The sequence below is a fragment of the Patagioenas fasciata genome, chromosome 26, assembly GCF_037038585.1.
Source record: "Patagioenas fasciata isolate bPatFas1 chromosome 26, bPatFas1.hap1, whole genome shotgun sequence".
In the NCBI taxonomy this organism is placed as follows: Eukaryota; Metazoa; Chordata; class Aves; order Columbiformes; family Columbidae; genus Patagioenas; species Patagioenas fasciata.
In genome coordinates, this window is record NC_092545.1 from 6076447 (window position 1) to 6098570 (window position 22124).

The 22124-nt window shown below is 50.9% G+C and overlaps 2 protein-coding genes across 2 annotated transcripts in view; one reads left to right on the forward strand and one right to left on the reverse strand.

Annotated features, from left to right (window-relative positions):
• XPO7 (exportin 7) overlaps positions 1–16784 on the reverse strand; it is a 39241-nt gene extending 22457 nt beyond the window's left edge. Inside the window, exons 1-5 of the mRNA XM_065856612.2 lie at positions 16704–16784; positions 5590–5736; positions 4473–4566; positions 3889–4055; positions 1846–1938 (exon numbers count right to left, since the gene is read on the reverse strand). Coding sequence (XP_065712684.1) covers positions 1846–1938; positions 3889–4055; positions 4473–4566; positions 5590–5736; positions 16704–16721 — 519 coding nt within the window. The 5' untranslated portion in view covers positions 16722–16784. The remainder of the gene's footprint in view (positions 1–1845; positions 1939–3888; positions 4056–4472; positions 4567–5589; positions 5737–16703) is intronic.
• Positions 16785–17944: 1160 nt separating this feature from the next.
• Positions 17945–21559, forward strand: DOK2 (docking protein 2). The gene is made up of 5 exons (XM_065856768.2): positions 17945–18109; positions 18935–19231; positions 19348–19462; positions 20413–20594; positions 20666–21559. The coding sequence occupies exons 1-5, from the start codon at positions 18047–18049 to the stop codon at positions 21554–21556; spliced, it is 1548 nt and encodes a 515-aa protein (XP_065712840.1). The 5' UTR covers positions 17945–18046; the 3' UTR covers positions 21557–21559.
• The last annotated feature ends 565 nt before the right edge of the window (positions 21560–22124 follow it).

The following is a 22124-nucleotide window of genomic DNA, read 5'->3' on the forward strand; positions in this document are numbered from 1 at the left end:
TCAACTACCAGCAATTATAATTCCCCTCCTGAACCTGCACAGATGAGAAAACTAGAAGGAGAGTTAACCAGTGACAGCCAGTTTGGACTTTGCTGTATCTATTATAAACTCCAGTTCTGGACCTCTCACCCCATCAGAATAAAAAGCTGATATGTGATCTAAAAGGCAAATATACACATATTGTTTTATACTGGATAACAAACCTCCAGTCGAGTCAACCAATGCATTCTAGCATGGGCCACCAGCAGCACAAAATGCCACTTGACAGACTGTTTTCTAGGAAGAAAAGTGAAGCGATAATTCACATCTTTGCCATTTATTTGAATGCAGTGGGAGTTATCTGATGGGCAGTGGGTTATTGTGGCGCATCTGGGACGGAGCCTTCCTGCAGCAGCACAAAGTAAATCTCCCATTTTCATTATGCTTTTGTTATCCTACCTCTGTTAAACTTAAACGTGCCCGTATCCCACCCAATGCTGCAGGAGCCAGGACGTTTCTCACCACTGCAGACCTCACTTTAACATAATGACCTTCATGATGATCCCACCAGGGATGCAAACGCTCTTGTCTCTTATATTATCTGTGAGAAATCTGCATCACCCAGTAGTTGGTGGCAGATTAGAACTGGACTTGAATCCATCAGGCACTCATGCTATTAAATCTCAGGGTCTTTAAGAAAATGACCATTATTTACTCTCTCCATGGTTATTACAAATCTCACTTATTTCTGGGCTTGTGCTACATGAGCATTTCCTTTTATTTTTATTTCACTCTGAGCTCACATGGCTTAAATCACCCAGCTCCCACAGTACAGCAGACACTCGGTACCTCCGGGCAAGTCTGTGCAGTACGGCCAGGATGAAAACTGATACTTCAAAACTGTTACCAGCACTTGATTTTATTTGTACTGTAAGCTTTTGGAACAGAGCTTTAGCAAACAGAGCTCTAGAAAACCCAGCTCTCATGCAATGTAGCTGGAAGCATAAAGAGCTATCCAAAAAAGCCTGAAGATAAGCCCCACAAGGGTTTTTTTTGGTGTTTTTTTTTGCTATGTACATGTATATGACCCCACTCTGAGTGGGCATGTTGGCACATTCATTATTTTGCAAGTAGCGGCAGTTTTAGACTTTCCAAGGTGGGTCACTAAATCCAGCCCTGTGCAACTGGCACAAAGCACATTTAGGAACGAGCAGTAAACTGGCAAATCTAATTTTTGAGATATCCGGTCTTTAGTTTCATTGCTTATTTGAGTATCAAACTGTCGAGACCCTGGGCCAGGTGACAGTTTCTGCGCTGATCTTTCTGCTGCAGCAGAAGCCGCAGCCCCCCTAAAGATGCTGACAGACACACAGTGATTTATGAACAGACTCGTGCTCATCCTTGACGCAAGGAGGTGCAGGATGGGCCCTCTGCGGAGATGTAGGTAGGATGGTGCAAAAATCTGGGTGTTTTAGAGACATTTACACACGTGGCAGCTCTCACGCTGTCCTAGGGCTGTGGTAGCCACTAACGGAGCTGCAAATCTGCCTAATTAGGAAAACAATGTAAACTTCGATACCACCAAGTAATGCTGCTTGTTCCAGCTTTTTTGTCGCTTGGCAGGCTCGGTTAGTTCATCACTATCGCTCAGAAGATGACATCAAAATGTGAGAGAAGATGGAAGATGCCAATGAAACGAAACAGTTCCTCAAGACAGGAGGTTTCAGCATCTTACCACAAAAATAATCAAAAATAAAAAAGGAAACACCCACCACACAACAATCCCCCCATCAAACAAAAACCCCCAAACGATGCACAGACACACAGCAGGACACAACAATATGAATGAGAAAATTGGACACTTACTTCACTGAGGAAGGCTGTAGCACTTACTTGATTAATCTCATTCGTTAGTTGGGACAGGATTGTCACTCCTATGATGCAGTGCTCGACACTATCCTGGGGAGGGGACAGGGACAGCAGTCAGCAGTGCCACCTTTCCAGTGAGCTTCACCTTCTGCTTGGAAGATTTCTAGACATATTCGTCTAGAAACCCTTTATCTTTGTAGCCTTGTGATTGGGAAAAAAGTGCACGAGTGATACCAAGCAGAGAATTCAAAATCTGCTTTTAAAGCGCTTGATGATGTTAAAGCAAAGGGTTGTAGAGTTCAGTAACACAAGTCAATCAAAACAAGCATCTTCTATCTAATGGTTTAATCGACATTTTTGTGTTAAGCCCTAACTCTGATAAAATGTGTGGAAATTTCTGCAGCGTTAAGGTGAGTATTAAAGTTCCCAGATGAAGACTTTGGGAAATAAATCGTTTCCCCCCCTCCCTTTTTAAACTGTGGAGCTGAACACCCCGAGGAGCAGCTGCCCGAGGTCCGGCACAGCCCTCCTGCCAAGCACAACAGCCCGTGGCCCTGGGAAGGGAGTTTATTCTTCGCAGCCTGTTCAGCCTCTGGCTGCACTTGAGACTCCCAACAAGGGGCCGATTGTGAACTAAGTCTGTCAGACACCTCTTCGCTAGGAACCGTAATCCATCCATCAAATGATCTAAGAGGAACAACCCGCATTGTTCCTTTGCCCCACTTTCTGTTCTTTAATTAATCGATGATGTTTCCTTTCCCAGCTCCACCTCGCTGTGCACCTTCTGCACACGTGGCCCTGATCTCCAGCTTTAAAGACTGAACTCATCCGCAACAGGGAAATCCAAATAGATTTAAGGCTTGGGACTGTGGCCACTTCATTATCAGGGCCATCTCTTGATGACTGGCTCGGTATTTCCAAGATAATATCCAGACAGCAGCCACTGGAAAACCTGAGTATTTAAAACCGAGCAGCCTGAACAGGTAACTTGAGCAAACAGGAACAGACCATCTCAAACTGAGCACAGCAAGTAGATATTCACACCATTTAATTAGGTTTCTGATTAAAAAGAACACATTCCCCATGTCACGAGCTGGGAGAGTGAGGAATCCAGCTCTGATATTTCAGATAAAAGCACCTGCAAACTATTTGGGACGTAGTTGCCAGCCCAGAACGGAACATGATCTTTAAATTACCTACCACCTCATAGATTCTACTTCACTGCAGACATCTGGAAATGTCTAAAATAACAGTAGCTGGCCTATTTTCTGAATGCCCACACTCCAGAATAAAGCTTTGTACACATGATGTCTCCTTTTCCACACCGGCAAGAAGTGGCCATTCTGATCTCTTCTGCTGTCTTCCTCCAACATCGATTTTGGGACAAATTTCAGAGCAATTAAATCAGTATTTGTAGCGTTAGAGGATTTGCTGGTCTCTCTGTGGGGAAGCTGCAGTTTGGAGACAGCTGTTGATAAAAATGACACCACCTGCCTATACAGGCTCTTGGGTTGGGAATGAAACCCTGTTCTGTGGTAAGAACACATCTTTATGAAACCACAAAAACAGTTAATAATGCTTGCGTAACACACTGGTTTCAAGCTGCGTTTTGTTACGATAACTCAGCTAAATATTAAATGGATATATTCCACGGATACATCACCCTTGTAGCGCACAAAAGCAAGTCAAGCACGGCGCATATTTCCCTCGTAGACAATAAGCCCACGTGTTCACCATTTCGCACTGATCGGCACGGTGTATTTAAGCACGAAAGAAGAATTGTGCAACCAGAATGCTAAAATGGTCTTACCATTGAATACTAATGGTGGTGGTTTCCAGATACAAATCCCCGCCCCACCAAGCTGTGAATTATAAAACCTGACCTGTCCTGCCAGCTGCTTAAGCCTCGGTAGTCACTGTTCAACCAGCAAATGCACAGATGAAAGACTGGATGGGGGATATTAAGGTGCAAAAAACCCCTCTAAACACACAGACTTTCCAATCCCACAAGGTGCGTATTCATGTTACAATAAATCTGACCTGTAAAAACCTTGTGACGTCTGTGATCACGTTCCTGAAGACATACTCATCCTTCTGACAGTCAAACCAGCCCAGCTTCGTGATCCTGGCGTACAACTGGATCAGCGCTTGCGTGACAAACGTCGCCAGCTTAGGCCTGGTAGCAAGGTAGTTGAGCACATAGTTCCCTGAAACACAGAGAAATGTGGATCTGTAGAGAAAAACTCAACGGATGGAACTGAGGTGGTAACACTGATGGGAAAAAGCATCTTTTTGGAACAACATAAGCTTATTTTTAAAAACTAAATCAGCATAATCGTGGGTTAGATACAAATGTTGACTTTTTACTTGTGCCTTCAGCATCCTAAGGCTGCGGATTAGATCTGGAAGGTTCTCACAGACAGGTGAGAGCTCCTCCCCACAAGCCCAACTTGTTCTGTATTATCAGTTATGTATTAAACGCAACTGGTTGCTTCACGAGACCACAGAGTTGTCACTCCCATTTGGAAAAATTCTCTATATTTAGCCTTGAACTCTGATAGCTGAAAGTCCGCACGACAAACACTCACATTAGTTCGGTTATAAAAAATAAATCTCGTACTTACGAATATCTATTCGTTGCTCCAACGGTAAAGGGTTGTTTGTGCGTGACACGAGTTTTGTAAGGCATGTAGCTGCCAATAACTGCGAGTAGGATGACTGCAAAGGGACAAAACCAAGCACAAATAGAGGTTTAGCGCACACTTCAGAAGGTCCAGCTGCAGTGCTGGATTTTAAGCAAATTGCTCTCTGGAAATTCGAGTTTAAAGCATCGGATCATACACAGAGAATGGAACTGGGCTTCAGGAGCTTCCCTCGGAAAAACACATTATTTGCCCTCAGGTGAGCCAGTTACTGGTTCCCATCAGAAGAGCGTCAAATCAGTTTGGTTTGAATTCACTTCAAATTAAATAAAAAGCTAAAAAATGTGCTTTGTGTAAGTTTGCTAAGCCTGTAAGTGTTGCTCTTTTCCCCCTTCTCCTCCTGGAGGATCCACTCTTTACACTGTTTAATGTTTCCTATTTTTGCGGGCAAGGCTCTGATCTGATAGATGTGAAAGCACATTCTGCCAAAAGTCAAACCTTGCAAGATCATGTGGCAAAGCCATTTTAAGCATTATTTGTGCTGATACAAAGTAAAGAACAAATGGCCACTTCAAAAGGAGAAGGCTAAAAAAGTCAGGCAGGATTTACTGCCAGCATAACTGTACCACTAATTCTAAAGCACATGATCTAATTTTCCTCGTTTTAAACTGCTGGATTATTAAGGCAACACTATAGCAGGGGTAATTTTCCAAGGAAACATTCCAGAAGAATCCGTGCTGGTTTTCTGCCTCTGTGCACACACCATTTTCTGCCCAAAGCCCGTGGGGAAGGCAGGAGCCCCCCAGCCACTGAAATATCGCTGTTGTAATGATGTTTTCAGCATAAAGCTTGACACGTCTGGGTGGAAGCCGGTGAAGAGCGCAGCAAGGCCCACAAGACATCAGAACTGACAATCGTTTGTAGTAACCATAATTAGCAATCAAGAGTCGATGCTTTTTTTGGCACAAGCTGCCCGCAAATTGAGCTCCGGGAGAGCACGCTGGGTATAGAATATAAACACGGCACACCAGAGCTCGGGGCTATTTCCCTTATTGATGTCCCAGGCTCCCGAGATAGGGTTTGGTAAGGATGTACGTACGCTCCCTCTCTCGAGCAGCAGCTGGCACTTGCTCAGGCAGTCGGGGCTGTTGGTGAACTCCACCAGTGCTTTCTCCGCCTGCAGCCGCGTCGCCGTGTCCGTGGTCTCATACAGCTGCTTGCACAGGTTCTCTAGCTGGGCTAGGCTCTGCAAAGCACGACAGCAAACCCGTGAGGAACCAGAGATTGCACAGTTTAGTTAGGCAGCGGTTTAACTCAGGTTATACAGACACACATATATAACTTTATTGCCTCAACTTGCTTTGTTCTTTGATCAGCTAAATGCATTTAACCTGAAATACCCATCCAGAAGTTCCACAGCAACCTGTTACACCTGACAAGGCGTTGCCTCCCTGCTTTTACCTTTTTTATCCCAATTTGGGCAGCCACCCCCAAGGTCAGTGCTCACCCAGCCTGACCGCCCCGCACGCTGCGGCTGATGAGCTCTGGAAAACCTCTTACACCCTGTGCTGTGACAGCGACAACCCTCACCTGCTCATTTTAAAGAGCAAAACACACTCTCGCATCCAGCTTTTATGTTATGCAGTGTCAATTCCCCCCCCAAATGTGGTTTATATTCCCCTTGCGTGGCACCATAACAGACTTCAGCATCCCAGGCTGCTGGAAGGATCTCACGTTAAATCTTCTCTGCTATATATGCCAAAAATACCTAAAGCCGAACAGAGCGAATGAAGGATGGATGGATGCCTTTGAGCGGCGGCTCTGCGAACGCGTTCAAAGGGAAATAAAACTACCAGGCAGATTCTGTGTGCCCAAACAACTGGAAAATATTTGCCATAAACTGTGATCCAGGCAGATGGTTTCCCCCAGCGAAATCTTAGGTGTCCTAGTTTAAAAGTGGCTTCCCAGATGGTCATAAATATTCCCCCAGGTTCTTACTGTTAGATTAATAAGCAGGTATTTTCAGCTGCTTTAGGGGCTGCATTCGAAGTTTCCAGGAGTAAATCATTACAAGCACACCGTAACTTTTGTGCTTTGACTTGTGTGTTTGTAAAAAAGATGGCAACAGTCGCCTCATTTATTTTTGAAGAAGAGATTGTTATGCAAAAGCCGAGTTACCAACAGGGCCCAATTCTCGTACCTTGTACCATATTCCAGAGCTCTGATTTTTATAAACAATATATATATATATATATATATGTATTTTTAATAACCACCTCATGGAACATGTAGCCTTTACAGCTTCGCGGTTCAGTTCAACATACAGGTTTGGGATTGACAAAAGCAAAACCCAAAGACTAAAGCTTTACGCAGAAAGCCCTCAAAGACCTAAAATGAACATAAACCACTATTAACCATAACCTATTATAAACCATATTAGCTCTGATTAAGCATTTGGCAATACCTGTTGTTTCTCAGCACAGACCCACTTCCAGTTATTTAAAATCAGTCGGGAGGTGCCTGTTCGTGTGTATCAGCCCAAGGACAACACACGATTTCCTCCCAAATCCTTGTGAGCATTTCTGAACAGTGATCAAAGCCATTCAGTCCACGCGCATACGATGGGACAGCGATGGTCCCACATCAAACTGATCAACGTGGTGTTTCACACCACCCTGCACGAATTCTTCACGATGTTCAGGAATGGGTTGCCCTGCAGTCAGTGTTCTTCATGCATCTATGAAACGCTAATTCCCTGCGAGCGTCTGGGACTCGGTGGCAAGAACCACACGGCGCCTTTTGTGTGACGCTGGCCGTGACAAAACGCCCTTGTTCGTGCCCATTCTGTGCCAGCCTTCCTGCACATCAAGGCTCCTTAACTCCCACGGAGCCACCGGGAACACGCGACCCCCAGGACCCCAACAAAACCGCTCCAAGAGCACTGAGCGAACAGCCCGTCTGCTGCCCGGGAGACCCGGCACACAAGGTCACCATTCAATGCCTTATTAATGACACCACGGTCATTAAAGCAGAGTTTTCCCATGAAGAAAGATCACACATGTGGAAAAGCTTGTCCGAATCATCCAGTAGAATCAAGCGCACTCTAGATTAAGCCAACCATCCACCTCAGGTTTTAAACACGTTTTAATATCACGCCTATTATTGCCCAGTATCAGCTGTCCCGAGGGTCTCTGCCCAGACAACCCTCAAATTACAGTTCACTCGATTTCTCTTCCTCAAGAAGGGGGCTGGAAAGTGTCTGAGGGTACAAGGACAAATATCAAAGCCAACGAGAGCAACTCAGCAGCAAAATTCACGTCCAAACGTGGGACTTTTCATCCAATTATTTCAAGTTTGTGAATGGGCATTTTACCCTGGCAACAGGGTAGAGATCGGGTCAGCCCCAGCTTCCAAAGGCAGAGATGTTGGGGCCTCTGGGGTAGCAATTAGGCGGGGATTATCCCTACTCTTTCAACCAAGATAACAAAAAAATACCATTTAGTATAACGATTATGCAGGGGAAGGGCTCTGCGCGTTCCAGATAAGGAGGAAAGCATGAGACAGCAGTGTTTGAAACACGGAGACGCTCGGGTATCCTGCGAGTGCTACATGCCAGGACACAAAGGTACGGGGCTGGTGAGTCGGGATCAAAAACAGCATCGAAAATACATTTATTACTAACCCAGACCTGTGTTCATCGCTCCTTTGAGAACAAACAGCTCCAAAAATGATGTAAAAAGAAGAAACGAGCCCTGTGCAACAAGAAAGGGCGAGGATGTGGATGAGGGCTCAGGGGGGGACGGGGACTGTGTGTTTGGGCTGGAGTTTTAGGATAATTGAATTTTAGAATTGCTGCGTCACAGCCCCGAGTCAAACTCCTCCCAGCCCCCAAATCGCTCTTCTCTGCCCCCGAATTGCTCTTATCTGCCCCTCGCAGGCCAGCACTGAAATCCCAGGATTTTTCTCCAGCTCCACACTCTCTAACACACGCTAGTACACCCAAAGCACTTTACATTGTAAGAAAACCCGACCACATGTTCCAGTTTCTCTCATACATCTCACTACAAAGGCTACGTGACAACCTGAGCCACCAGGCACCAACACCAATATCACATTTTGGGTCCATCTCCCCGAAGTGAAGTTCAGCCCTGCACCGGAGGATAACACAGAGCACCCTGCGATTGACGCTTTTGTTTTGTAAGCGGTGGAAATGTTTATCAACAGGGGAAGGTTTATTTAGCAGAAACCAGCAATTTGACAAATGATGAGCAAGACTTCCACTCCCCTTTCCCCCTCCAGCAACAAGCAGAAACTGCCAATCCATCACCTCAGGTGAACTCTGCATCATGTCATTGCTTATTTCTTTAATAATATCAAATACTGAGAAGAAATGAGTTTTCCTCCATATGTGGCATCTCCTTGGTTAAGATCTTGGCCTCGGATGCTTGGTCGCTGAGAGCAGCTGTGAAGTTCAAAATGTGGAGAAACCCCAACCTATCAATCTCATTTATACTGGAAGCTACAAATAAAACTCGTCACTGTTCAGTGTTTTCCCCATGGTGAAGATAAACAACGTGTGATCATCTTTAAAATGATAAATACTACAAGGAAAGTACCAGCCACCTAAAAGGAGCCCCGGGGACCGGCTGCAGAATTGATCCTGTATTACACGGTTGCTTAAGCAACACTCTTTACATCCCAGGGCTGCAATGAGCTCCAGGCAGGTTTAGTTCAATAGAGTTTGACTTCGCCACGCTGACAATTCCCATTTTGGAAAATTAAGGAAACGCACACAGCCAGTGCCCATCGCTCGGGGGGAGCACGAGGGCGATAACCCCCCAGATGACACATCTCAAATGGAGTATTTAGCTTAATGAGATCAGTCCCCAAACTCCTCTGCTGCCTGGTGGTTCTAACCCCGAAGGATGCGCGTTCCTGTGAATCCTCCCGGCACACGTTGTTTCCAAGACATTCCTTCCTCCTGCCTTCTGGTTACTGACTCCCCGAGCCAGAGATCCTGCAACATGTTTAATACGGTTATTTTTGTCCCAAGCACATTCATCCATTTTAATGTCCCTCAACTGGTTCCCCCATATGTTACAATCGAAGTCAGACTTTGCAAGCGCCAGGTAAGCGCAGGGCAGGCAAGGAGATGCTTCTGTCCTCGCTCACTATGAACAGGCCACACAAAGTCACCCCATGTACCTCCAGAGGTACCTCCCACCGGAGGTGGGAAAAGGCCACAATCTATTTTTCCTTTCCCTTGACCATTTTATGTATAAGGAACACACACACTCTTGGCATACATGGTGTTATGGTGCATGCTCCTCTAACGCACCACCTGAAATCACACGTCCAGTCCTATGCTGGCTTCTGCTCTCCGAACCTGTGGGCATTTTCCAGCTTTGTTCAATTCCTCAATGATCTAACAGGAAAACAGGGAGGAAGAAGATGCAGCACGCAGCCAGGGCTCTGAAATCCTGCGGTTCAACCAATGTCATGAAGATGCATGGCAGGAGTCAAAGGGCTCTGGTGTTTGAAGTGACTATGGTTCAGGGAATGCCTGGGATCACTTGATGAATGTCAGGTATTTCAACCAAAATAAAAAAGCTTTTAAGCTGAGCGATGCACCTATTAACTGCCAAGGACCAAGGTGATGCACTTGGTAAGTTCTCAAAGCTGGAAAAATCAAGGTCTCATGGCTCATTTGTTAAGAAAATCTGAATAACAAACCCCTGTTTCCACCTCCCCGCTGCTAACAGAGAAAGCAAACCTACCTCCGGCACTTCCCAAATCACTTATCGCACTAGGATTTTGGGGCATCTCCCCGGGAATCAATACGGAGCTCTCATTCCTTTCTCCAGGGTGAAGACAGAACAGGGCTGCCTGGAACCCAGCTCTGCCATTTCACTGCACAGACCTTCAGAGCAACTTCCCAGGACTCAGTACAGACAACACGTGTTACACAGGGCGGCTTCTGTCCCAAAGAGCTTGAAGTGGAGGAACACGATCCCCTTAGTGGGTGGTGAAACTGTTGAGAAACTCTTCAATATTCTAGTTGGCTACAAATACATACTCGTGCATAATTTTATCGAGGCTCAGCTCCACAAGGACAGCTGTTTGTTGAGTTCCCTGCTCAGAAAGCCAAGCAAAGGCAAAGTAATGCTTGGCTTTCCAACACAGGGCATGTCTGAAGTGAGCTGATCGCTCCTCGGAGGCCAGCAGCACCGGGAACAGACTGAAGGTTACAATTTTCAAAGGAAACCTCTCAAATTCTGCGCCATCAGGACTTGCAGATGCTCACAGAATCTCTGCATAAACCAAAAGCCACGGAATAATTAAGAAGAGGTTGCCAACACATCAGATTTTTCTCTAACAGAGATAACAGGCAACTTTCAGGGCACACGAGCTTTGCAGAACGAGCCACCTTCCGCTGCAATAATCAACATCACAGCCCAGGCACCACGAGCAGTCAGTGTTTCACTCAAATGGGAACCAACTACCAAAAGATGCCAACAACTTGGGTCTGCGCTTTGCATTCAGCAGGAGGATTTGTTTGAGACACAAAGCTGTGCTCTGAGATGATGGTGCAGGAGAAAACAAGCCTTCCAAACACCTTGAAAACTCCGGAGGCACCTCCAACTGCTTGAAATATGAAAGCTGCTACAGGGCTGCTCAAACTCACCATCCAGAAACGGCAAAATAATCCAAGCGCTGCAAATCACCTTCAACTTACTGGTTAAACTGGTGTCAGCTACATTATCAAGTGCTAGAAGAGAAACAACAGAATTGGTGCTTTCCAGCACGATGTCCTTGGACTCTAACTCCTGTAATCACTGTGTTCACAAACACAACCAGGGACACGGGGCATGGAGCTTTCATGCGGGAATTCAACCCAAACGCTTGGGTGATCCAGTTCAAGATACGTTCAAGAATCACACGTTACAGAAAATGCCACCGCAGGACAGACATAAATCCTAGAGCTGCGAGTCCACAGGGTACACGGATACAGAGCTCATTTTACTGGCAAGAGATAAAAGGGATGGAAAGGACTTAAGGATGATCCTAAGTGGAGGTGTTTAGCAGCAAAATGCAGATTATTTCTTCTATAAACTGATCTTACAACACAAGAACACACATGGTCTGCTAATAATCCTGCTATAAGGGGACTGAACGATTTCTTAACTAAGAAAAATCTTTCTGATGAATCTTATTTAAGCGGTGATCAGACTGGGTGGACGCCAGGTGGACAGACTGGAGCAAGAAGACTCACATGAGCTGCAGAAAACAGTACGTCAAAATGGGAAAGAATCTTCAACGCATCCCTGTTACCATTTGAAAACAATAATAATCTCCTTTTACAGAATTCACCCAGTAACCAGAAGCTCCTCGTTACAAGAAATCAAATTAAGACACCAATCAAGCCAGCAAAGCACTCAGCTGAAACAGGGGACGGACCCAATTCGCCTGATTCTTGTAAATACCTTCCTGTTTGATTTCCTTGTTCTTGTGTTATTAGTAAATGAAATAAGAATACTGAACAATACGTTAACAGGACAACTGTAAACTTTAAAAATTTCAGCTGGAAACCCACAATTACAATTTACCAAAATGCCACGAGCAGAAAGAAGTGCTCCTATACCGTATATGCAGCTGGAATGATCTCGGACAAGGGAGAGAAGGCAGTCTGCTAAAGGACAAAACACCTTTTTCTCCTCTAGCACTAAACCATAACTTTTTGCTCTCTGCTGGGTGTTGATTTACATGCAGGACTCGTACCAGGTAAGTCCTGGGAAGCGTAATGTTTAACCAGCACTCCTGCTCCAGGTACTGCACCCAAAACCAGCTTAAAATATCAAAGAGCTGCTAAAAAATACTTGTTCACAGCACTCAGCGGTGGCGCGTTATTTTTCTAAAGAATCACGCATTTTACAGCCTGGAGAATGACTTTTGATTTTCAGAGCAGGACAACAAGCAAGGGGAGAAGGAAGAGAAGGATCAGGCTCTCAAAGCACGTGCATAATGGAGACCTTACATCAGCCAATATTCAGAGTACGCCACCAGTGAGATGTCAAGCGTGAAGCTGATGTTTTATCCTGACCACGCCAGGGCAACGAGCTTCCCACTGACAAACCATGACTGCAGTTAGCAGGGACCGGCAATAAACGTCACATTTTGTCCTTAAGGAGAAACAAAAGCAAAAATGTCAAGCTTCTGCTGAGATATCTTCTGGGTGGTTTAGCAGCTATCCTCCGCCAGAACCTTTTAGGGGTTTGTTAGAACTAACACACAGTAAAAATCACCAACAAGGACACCACTATAACCAACAACTGCATGCATGCATCAACCGGGCTTGACCAGAACATCAAAATATTCTCCAGGTGTCAGCTGGGGACCAGAATTAAACTGCTGGCTGTGGGGTCTCCTGAGCTGAAAGGCAGCGACCGCTTTTTCTACATTGAAGTTGGGCAGCTGAGATCTGGAGATACGGAACCGCAACTTGATCCCTTCACCTATGGGCTGAAAGCCAAGTCTCAGCACCCACCACCCTGTTCTGCAACTCTGCTGCGGAGCATCCACGCGGAGCTGTTTAAAAACACACACACACAAATCACAGAACTTAAAAAAAAAGCCTAATTTGCAAAAGAAATGAGCTCTATTTTTAGTCTAAGCAGTGTTTTCCCCTCCCCAGGTCCGGCGCATTCCCTTGGGCTATTCTGAGATAAACCCAAGGCCTCACCAGGAGCTTTCAGTGACATACAGAAGGTAAAAGCTTGAAGTAAAACAAACAAAACGAGTATTCGGAGCAATGTGTAGTTGGGCAGCGGGGCTACATCGTGACTCTATTACCAAACACGAGCAGGGTTACCAAGATATCGAATGGGAAACACGCACCTTCGTCTCCAGGGCTTCCTCTGGAGCAAGCTGAACGCTATGGATTGCTAGAGCCAAATTAGATTTTGTGTTGGAGCCAAAACAACGTCCTTTAGAACACAGAAGGAAAAAAAGATCTGATCTTATTAGGAATGGAGAAGGAATCGTCCTAGGAAACAGTCTCAAAAAAACAAGTTGTGCCCCCCAGTACCTGAATACGGCACAAAGGAGCTTCCAACACCAGTGAGAGAACCCCCGCGTCCCACCCAAACACACTTCCATACTTTTATTTTCTCCGCTGCGCTTCCTCCACAACTGCATTGAGATTAAAGAAGCTACTGGAGGCCCCAGCAGAACTGAACCTGCACGAACACACAACTGCTCCAAACACAGACGTTTTCCAGCTTGGAGCAAAGCGCTGTCAGTTATCCAACGGCTAAAAAGATAAAAACCCAGTGCCAGCCTCTGGGATCTGAAAAACCCAGCTCTAAACCTAAAAGCAGAGAGCGTGGAAGCAAGAAAAGGGATGCAATTCCCTTTTCCGATGCCATATTTCTTCTATTAGAAGTAACCATCTCAGCACATGGTTTGTTCCTCTCATGGGCCCAAATTTCTTCCATTTCAACTTGGAGTTGAGCTACTGAGAACAAGTAATAATAAATGTACAAGAGACAGCAACTCTTAATCAGTGCAATGATTTTTTTAAATTCAAGACAAATGAAACATTCAACATAAAGTGACAGGATTCATCATCACCCCACAACAAACCTTCTCCCAGGGGAATATTCCCTTTAACAAGTGCATCCCAGTTCTGGGCAGCAGAGCGGGAAACGTTAAAGGGGCCAGGAAAGTGGGAGAAAAACAAAGATGAGATCAATCTGTTTTCAAATGGGACAAAAAAGGGGAAAGGGACCCAAATCTGCCCACAGAGCCAACAGCAACAACATCCCCACTGGTCTCTGCTGTGTCCAGTGCGAGCAAGTTGAAGTGATGTTTACAAGACTTGGAACAGACAGAAATATTCATTCAAAACAAGGTCGGATGAGCTTCTTAAGAAGTGGAAAAGCTGGCGCACAGCACTTTGCTTTGAGACCGATGGATTTCTTTTCGGCTAGACGAAATCATCTGATTCTCTCGGCTGTTGCACCGGGATCACTGTGGCCTTTGTTTCCAGGCGCCCAAGAGTCGCTCGCGGGGAAGCACCAGCGCTAAACCCCGACCTCACGATTCCCACCGACCAAACTCACGGCTTGCATAACATCTAGTTTTCAAAGACGAGAACACGATATTCTTTTTCATTATGGCCTTCAAAGTTTGTCTTTAGCCTCACTGTTGCTCCATATTGCAAATAACATAACAACAACTGCAATCTATAGTGCTTTTGTGCTTGATCACATATTGCTCACCAGGTATCAATACAAGTCCAAGGAGTTCCACTGGGAACGTGGAACAACCCAACCCAAAGCTCTCACGAATATTTGACAAACCTCCACTCTGCACAGCTCCTGACAGCCGGTATTTATTTGCAAACCCCTGTTCCCATTAAAACAGGAGCAGCTCCCACAGCATATGCCATAAAAACAAGTCTCTCAATTATTCACACTGATAGTCAACATCTCCCCGTGACGCTGGATAACTCAATAACCGCTCTGTTAAATGAACACGGGGTTTGAGAGCGGAGCCTCTGCAGCTTAACTCAAATCTTACGGCCAAAAGGCTGGTGTTTCGGGCCATGGAAAGGCCTCTCCCCAAAAACTCAATCTATTAATAAAAACTGCTACTTCTTCCAGCCACAAAAGCCCAGTTTTAAAGGGAACCTTGCGCTCTGCTTTCTGAAGGGAACTACCTGAGGCTCCTCAGAGCTACTGCTTAATGCCTTTACCTAGGGCAAAAACAACAAAAAAAAAGACAATAAAAAGCAAGCAAATGCCATTCAGTCACTGCACATAACAATTTTGTCAGCTATATTTGTCCTGCACAGGAACTGCGCCAAACTGCAGGTGCCTTAACCGTATTTGCAAATCAGTTTTCCTCCGAGGGAAACATCTTCCAAGCCTCTGACGTTAAACTTTAACTAACCAAGCCGAACACGGCCATCGCAACCCTGTTCTTAGGGCTCAAACTTCCACTTGCTCAATTCAATATTTAACAAAGAAAAGCAGGGCACGAGCACAGTTCTAAAGCAACAAGAGCAGCCGTTTCACCCGCCCTCAGCATCCAAGCACGGGGTGGCCAGCTGAGTTTTAAAGGTGCCGTTTGACTCACAGCAAACGAATTCAGAGTTTCTTCAGCAAATTTAGAGCCTGTGAATTGTTCAATAAGGCAGCGACTCCTCTCCTCCTCTGAGATTACCCAGGAGGCATTTGCCAGCAACCTTGCCAGCCAACCTGCGCGCCGCACGGCTCCATCGCGAGTTAATAAACTGCTCACCCTTGTGGTTCGCAGGGGTAGCATGTGAAAAAGATATTTATTTCAAAGTTGCAGGCATAATAAGCAACTACCCGTGTCACTGCAGTTCAGGGAGCCTCCTGGACACTGCACACGTTCTGCTAAAATTTTATGCAAAAAAAAGCCCCTCGCTGTTTCCTATTTCTACTTTTTCAATGGCGGCACCGGATCCTCAGAGGGTTTTCCAGCCCACCACGCAAACCTGACTTGCTTAAAGCCACTGTCACCGGCTTCTGTCCACGCCAGCAACACTCCCATCCACGCATGGGTTTGTTTGCAACACCAAACACTTTACCTGAGCCTGGCAGCTGGAAAACAAAACAAACACGCAGTGAACAGAAAAAAGAGCAAAGGTGCAAACCCCAAAGCTGGAGGGGATGGCGGCTGCAGGGGCACAACCCCGGGATGGGGGGTCGGCAGCTGCTTGTTCGTTTCCACGGTGGGGGGGACCCGAATTTCCCCAAATTTTCGCGACTGGAAAACTGGTGGGAGGAGGCAAAGGCCGCTCGGCCGGTGACCGGCGGCGGTGCAGCCGCGCTCAGCCCGGGGGTGACACACACACAAGGCCGGAGCCCCCGGTAACCCGGCCCGAGGAGGCCGCACCGCCCGCCCGCCAAGGCCGCTCGCCCCCGGGCCCACCCGCGGCGGAGACCCGGGGAACAGCGGGGTCGGTAGCAGCGCGGCCGGGCCGGCCCTTTCCCCGCGGGGCCTGCGGGCCGCGCTGCCATCCCCGGCGCGCCGGGCCGGGCCAGGCCTCACCTCCCCTCAACGGGCCGCGCCGCGCCAGGCCTACCCGCGGCTCCCTACCCGCACAGCCCGAGCGATTGGGGAAGGACGAGGCGCGTCTCCCGTTGTCCCCGGGGGCGGCCCCGCGGCGCCGCCCCCCCTCACCTGCACATGATCCGCCATTTTGCTCCATTCATGCTCCGCTCCCTCCGCCTCCGCCGGGCCCGGCCCGCGCCCCCCCCGCTCCGCCCCGCGCGCACGCGCCGCGGCCTCCGCGCCTGCGCACGCCGCCCGGACACGCCCACCCCCGCCGCCCCGCCGCGCTGCGGCGTGGGTGACGTCACGACGGTGGCGACGCAGAGAAGGGAGGGGCGGGATTTGTTGACATGGCGCTTAAAGGGGCCGCGCGTCCCGAGGGAGCCCGGTGGGTCGGACCGGTGTTCTCGGTGCCCGGCGGCTCTGTGCCCGGTTCCCTGCACCAGTGCTCCCAGTTATCCCGGGCAGGGACGAGCTTAGTCCCCCAGGAGCCCCTGCATCATTACCCAACACCAGTGCTCACAGTGTCCTGCAGCTCTGTGCCCAGTTCCCTGCACCAGTGCTCCCAGTTACCCAGGGGAAGGGATGAGTCCAGTCCCCCAGAAGCCCCTACATCAGTGTCCCCAGTACCCAACACCAGTGCTCCCAGTGTCCTGCTATCACATCCCTGCACCCAGTTACTTGCACCAGTGTCCCCAGTACCTCCAGTACCCCCAGTGCCCAACACCAGTGCTCCCAGTGCCCTGCAGTCACATCCCTGAACCCAGTTTGTTGCATCGGTGGCCTCCAGTCACCCCAGCCCAGCACCATTGCACCCAGTGCCCAACACCAGTGCTCCCAGTGTCCTGCAGCCCTGTCCCCAATTCCTTGCACCAGTGGCCTCAAGTCACCCCAGGCAGGGATGAGCCTCCTGCCCCAACAGCCCCTACACCAGTGCTTCCAGTACTCCCAGTATCCAGCACCAGCGCTCCCCGTGTCTTACAACCACGTCCCTGCACCCCATTCCTTGCACCTCCAGTCACCCCAGCTCGGCACCAGTGCTCCAACCCAGCACCAGTGCCCCAGCAGCCCCTACACCAGTGCTCCCAGTTACACCAGCCAGGGATGCGCCTCGTCCCCTCACCCTCTTCCCAGCCACATCGAGGCCAGTTTTGTCACTGGGGGCTGCTTCGCCCTTACTGGGAGCACTGGGTCAGGGCTGGGGGGTCGTTCCTTAGCAGCGCAGCCTCTAGACCCGTTTCACAGATGGGGAAACTGAGGCACAGCCGCAATTTCTGCTGAGCCACCAGGCACAGGAAGCCGGAGGAAGCAGAAGAACCCGACTGCGCGTCACACGCTGGGACGTCACAACTTGTCCCGACGGCAGCGCGGACGAGACGGGACCCCCCCTGGGGCTGTGGGACGGGACCCCCCAAGGGGAGCAGGACGGGGGGGGACGGCGGCGGGGGGTGCTGGGTGCTGGTGGCCGGAGGATGGAGGAGGCGGTGGTGAAGCAGGGTGTGCTGCACCTCCAGCTCCAGCAGACCTTCGGGAAGGTGAGGAGGTGGTGGGGTGGCTGCTTGACCCCATGGTGGGGCTTGGCTGGGCTGAAAATGGGGGGGACCCATAGGGGGGCTTGGCTGCTCTGGATATGGGGGTGCACGGGGGGTTGGACCCAAAGCAAGCGGGATGCTCAGGCCCATGGGGATGCTCTGCACCGATGTCACAGGGATGGATGGTGTTGTGGACACACCACCAAGAGACCCCCCCATGAAGGGGGTCAGAGCTGTGGGACAAACCGGCACAGCCCCCCGAGCCTCGTTGCTTCCGCGGCTGATGGCGACCGGGGTTTGGCAATGGCTCTTGTGCAAGAAGGGGAAGGAGCCGCCTGAGTGTCCCTAGGAGGCAACGCTGGGGCTTGGTCCCCATGGCCGCCATCTGCGGGGGGCCTCCCATGGGCAGGGTGGGGGGCGGACAGGGGGCTGCCATGGAGGATGCTCCGATTTTTGGTGCAAAACTTCCTCTCCTGCTGCTTCCCCTCCACCTCTGCATGACATGCCACGAATCGCTGCCTACTCACAGGGTGAGTCAGGAACCCAAAAATCGGTGGTTTTGGTGAAGATGGAAGAAATAAGGAGCTGCAAGTGCTCTTGCAGGGGGGTGCAGGGGAGCCGGGATGGATCCCGGCGCCGGGTGGTGCTGGGATGCTTGTGTCAGGGATGCTTTTCCTTATTCTGCCCAAACCCACCAACAATGGTGCAAGACCCCGCGAGGGCACTGATGCCCTGTCCCAGGCTCACGCGATCCACCTGGATGGGTGAAATCAGAACGGGCTGCTGCTGCATTTTTCACTCCTCTCACTGCTTCTCCCCCACGGGCAGAAATGGAGGAAATTCTGGGGCATCTTATACCGGGAAAGCTCCTGCTCCACCGCCCGCCTGGAGCTCTTCGAGGGCTCGGTGCCGCCGAACGCCGAGAAGCTGCGGAAAGGCGAGGGCAGCAAGCGGCTGGTGAAGCTGAGTGACTGCGTGCACGTGGCCGAGGCCAGCGGCGATGCCACCTGCCCCAGGGACACCGTCCCCTTCCTCCTGGAGACCACGGACAAGCGGTACCTCCTGGCCGCCGATGGCACCGAGGCCAGTGGCTGGATCCTGAAGCTGTGCGAGCTGGCGTTCCCGGTACGGGCTGGGATAGCTGGGGGGCACTGGGAGCCGTGGTTGGGGGTCCCTGGGGTTTTGCGGTGATGGGGGAGGCTCGAGGATGCTCTGTTCTTGCTCATCTCCATTTCTCTCAGGGGCAGAGGAGCAGGGAGGAGCGGGCGGCAGGGAAGGACAGGCAGCAGACATCGCCGGGCACTGATGGCGAGTTCTCCATGGAGGAAAATTCCCTGTACAGCTCGCAGGGGAAAGGTGGGTACAGGGACGGGGGGAAGGGGCAGCAGAGCTGCGTTTGCTGGCACAGGAGGCAGCAGACATAGAGTAAATTTGGATGGAATAGCCCCTCAACATCAGAGTCCAACCATAACCCACCCCAGCACTGCCCCATGTCCTGAGAACCTCATGTCCGTCTGTCCAACCCTCCAGGGATGGTGACTCCAGCACTGCCCTGGGCAGCCTGTTCCAATGCCCCACAGCCCTTTGGGGAAGAAATTGTTCCCCACATCCAACCTCAGGCTCCCCTGGCGCAACTTGAGGCCGTTTCCTCTGCTCCTGGCGCTTGTTCCTGGGGAGCAGAGCCCGACCCCCCCTGGCTCCAAGCTCCTTTCAGGCAGCTCAGAGATCAGAAGGTCTCCCCTCAGCTCCTGTTCTCCAGGTTGAACCCCCAGGTCCCTCAGCCACTCCCATCACACTTGTGCTCCAGCCCCTCACCAGCTCCGTTCCCTTCTCTAAACTCACTCCAGCACCTGCAACATCTCATCCCCCAATCCCCAGGCACCTCGGCCAGTTCTGCAGCCCCCGCCGTGGCTACGTGCTGGCGACCGGGTGGAAAATCTCCCGAAATAGCGTCTCTGTGCTCTTCCTGCTCTGCGGTTTGGCTGTCGCTGCGCTCTCGGGCTGCTCCCCCTTCAGCCCTTATCGGCCGGATGCTGCCGCCCCAAATGTCTTGCTGGGGGGGGGGTCACGAACCCCACAGCACCTCTTTGTGGTGGGAGACACAGCCCTGCTCCTTACAGGTGTTGAATCATCGAAATCACAGAATAGTTTGGGTTGAAGGGACCTTCCAAGCTCATCCAGTCCAACCCCCTGCCATGAGCAGAGACATCTTCAACTAGATCACACTGCTCAGATCTATTAGTCTTCAATTATTATTAAATGTTATTATTTATTAAACTATAAATGCCACCCTCCTCCATCCCCAGCTGGCTTGGAGCAGGTGTTCAAGGTGACGGTCAGGGCCACCGAGTCCTCCGAGCGCTGCCGGCTCTGGGGCCGGTGCATCCTGCGAGCAGGCGAGGAGGCGCTGGAGCTGCTGGATTTCCAGACCTCGGACGTCATCTACAGCTGGCCCTACCGCTTCCTGCGGCGCTTTGGGCGGGATAAGGTACGGGGGACACCGGGAGGGTGGGCTGGCGGTGGGATGTGACACAGGGACCTGATGCTGTCCCTCCCCAGGTGACCTTCTCCTTCGAAGCCGGCCGGCGCTGCGCATCCGGAGAAGGCAACTTTGAGTTTGAGACCCGGCAAGGTAACGAGATCTTCCAGGCCATCGAGTCAGCCATCAACCTGCACCGCGGCCGGGGAGCCGAGGAACCGCGATGGGGTGGCCCTGGGGACGATGCCACCCGGCCGCTTGGCGCCGCCAAGATGCCCAGTTGGGCGCAGGGACATGAGGAGTCCCGTGCCACCAAGTGCCCCTCGCTGGAGCCTGCCCGGGAGGGGAAGGTGCCAAAAACCAAGCTGCCAATGCCCCCCAGCAGCTGCCCGGGGGTTGGGGAGCTGTCGGGAGCTTTCCTGCCCCCCCGCGGTGTGGATTGCCCCTACTCCGAGCCCTGCAATGCCCTGCGCCGGGGCACCCCCCCGGGACGGAGGCAGGATGCTCCGGCCAAGACAACCACCGAATGCGAGTACGCCGTCCCCTTTGACACCGTCGCCAAGACCTTTGTGGCTCATAAATTCAGCAGCGTGGCCCGTGGCCCCGAGGATGTCCCCGACCCCTTCTACCACAGCATTGGGGAGGCGAGGACGCAAACGAGCAAGCAGCCCCCGCCGCGCCCCACGGCTGCCAAGCCCGAGCACATCTACGATGAACCCGAGGGTGTCTCTGCCCAAACCATCTACGACGAGCCCGAGGAGGTGAAGGGGGAGGCGTGGAGGCTGCAGGCGGCCGTGGAGGAGCCCCCCGGGCATGAGTACCCCTACAACCCACAGCGGGACGACTACGCCGTGCCCAAGAGACCCGTCCCAGCCCGGCAACCCTTCCTGCTGCAGGGCAAGGAGTGGCTGGGGGACACCGAATATGACAACGTGGTCCTCAAGCTGGCGAAGAAGAGGGACCTGCAGTGAGCGGGATGGGGAAGGGGAGGAGGGGAGAGGAACTGCCCGCCCTCCCGCGGCTCCAACCCCCCAAACTGGGACCCCCTTCCCCGGCAGAGCTGAGACCCCCCCAGCTCAGCGCACCCGTGGCCGGAGGGGAGGAGGTGAAGGCGTCCCCTCCAGAGCGGCGGGGAACATCTGGGCAGCTGCGGGACCGGCAGCCGCTGGAGGGCAGCGTGCGCCCGCCGAACGGGCAGGGCAGGCAGCGAGCGGGCAGGGACCCTCCGGCAGCCCCTCCGCGGCTCCGGGACCCCCAGATCGCAGCATCGGGGGCTCCTGCGGACCACAAGCCCCCCCCGCTCCTCACCCGGCCAAACCTCAGGATGCCCAGTTCCCCCATGCACACCCTGGGGATGCACATCCCAAACCCCAAGATGCAGCTGGACGATGCTCATCCTGGACCCCAAGATGCAGCCGGACAATGCATGACCCCAGGGGTGCAGATACTACACCCCAAGATGCAGCTGGACGATGCACACCCCCCGAGGATGCTCAGCCCGTGCTGGTGGGTGATGCACAGTCCCGGAAATGCACATCT

What these genes read in the sequence shown, in the direction of transcription:
- DOK2 (XM_065856768.2), top strand. Translation starts at nt 18,047, where the DNA reads ATGGAGGAGGCGGTGGTGAAGCAGGGTGTGCTGCACCTCCAGCTCCAG. An exon ending in TCCAGCAGACCTTCGGGAAG is followed by an intron (nt 18,110 to 18,934) that starts GTGAGGAGGTGG and finishes CCCCACGGGCAG; the next exon opens with AAATGGAGGAAATTCTGGGG. An exon ending in TGTGCGAGCTGGCGTTCCCG is followed by an intron (nt 19,232 to 19,347) that starts GTACGGGCTGGG and finishes CATTTCTCTCAG; the next exon opens with GGGCAGAGGAGCAGGGAGGA.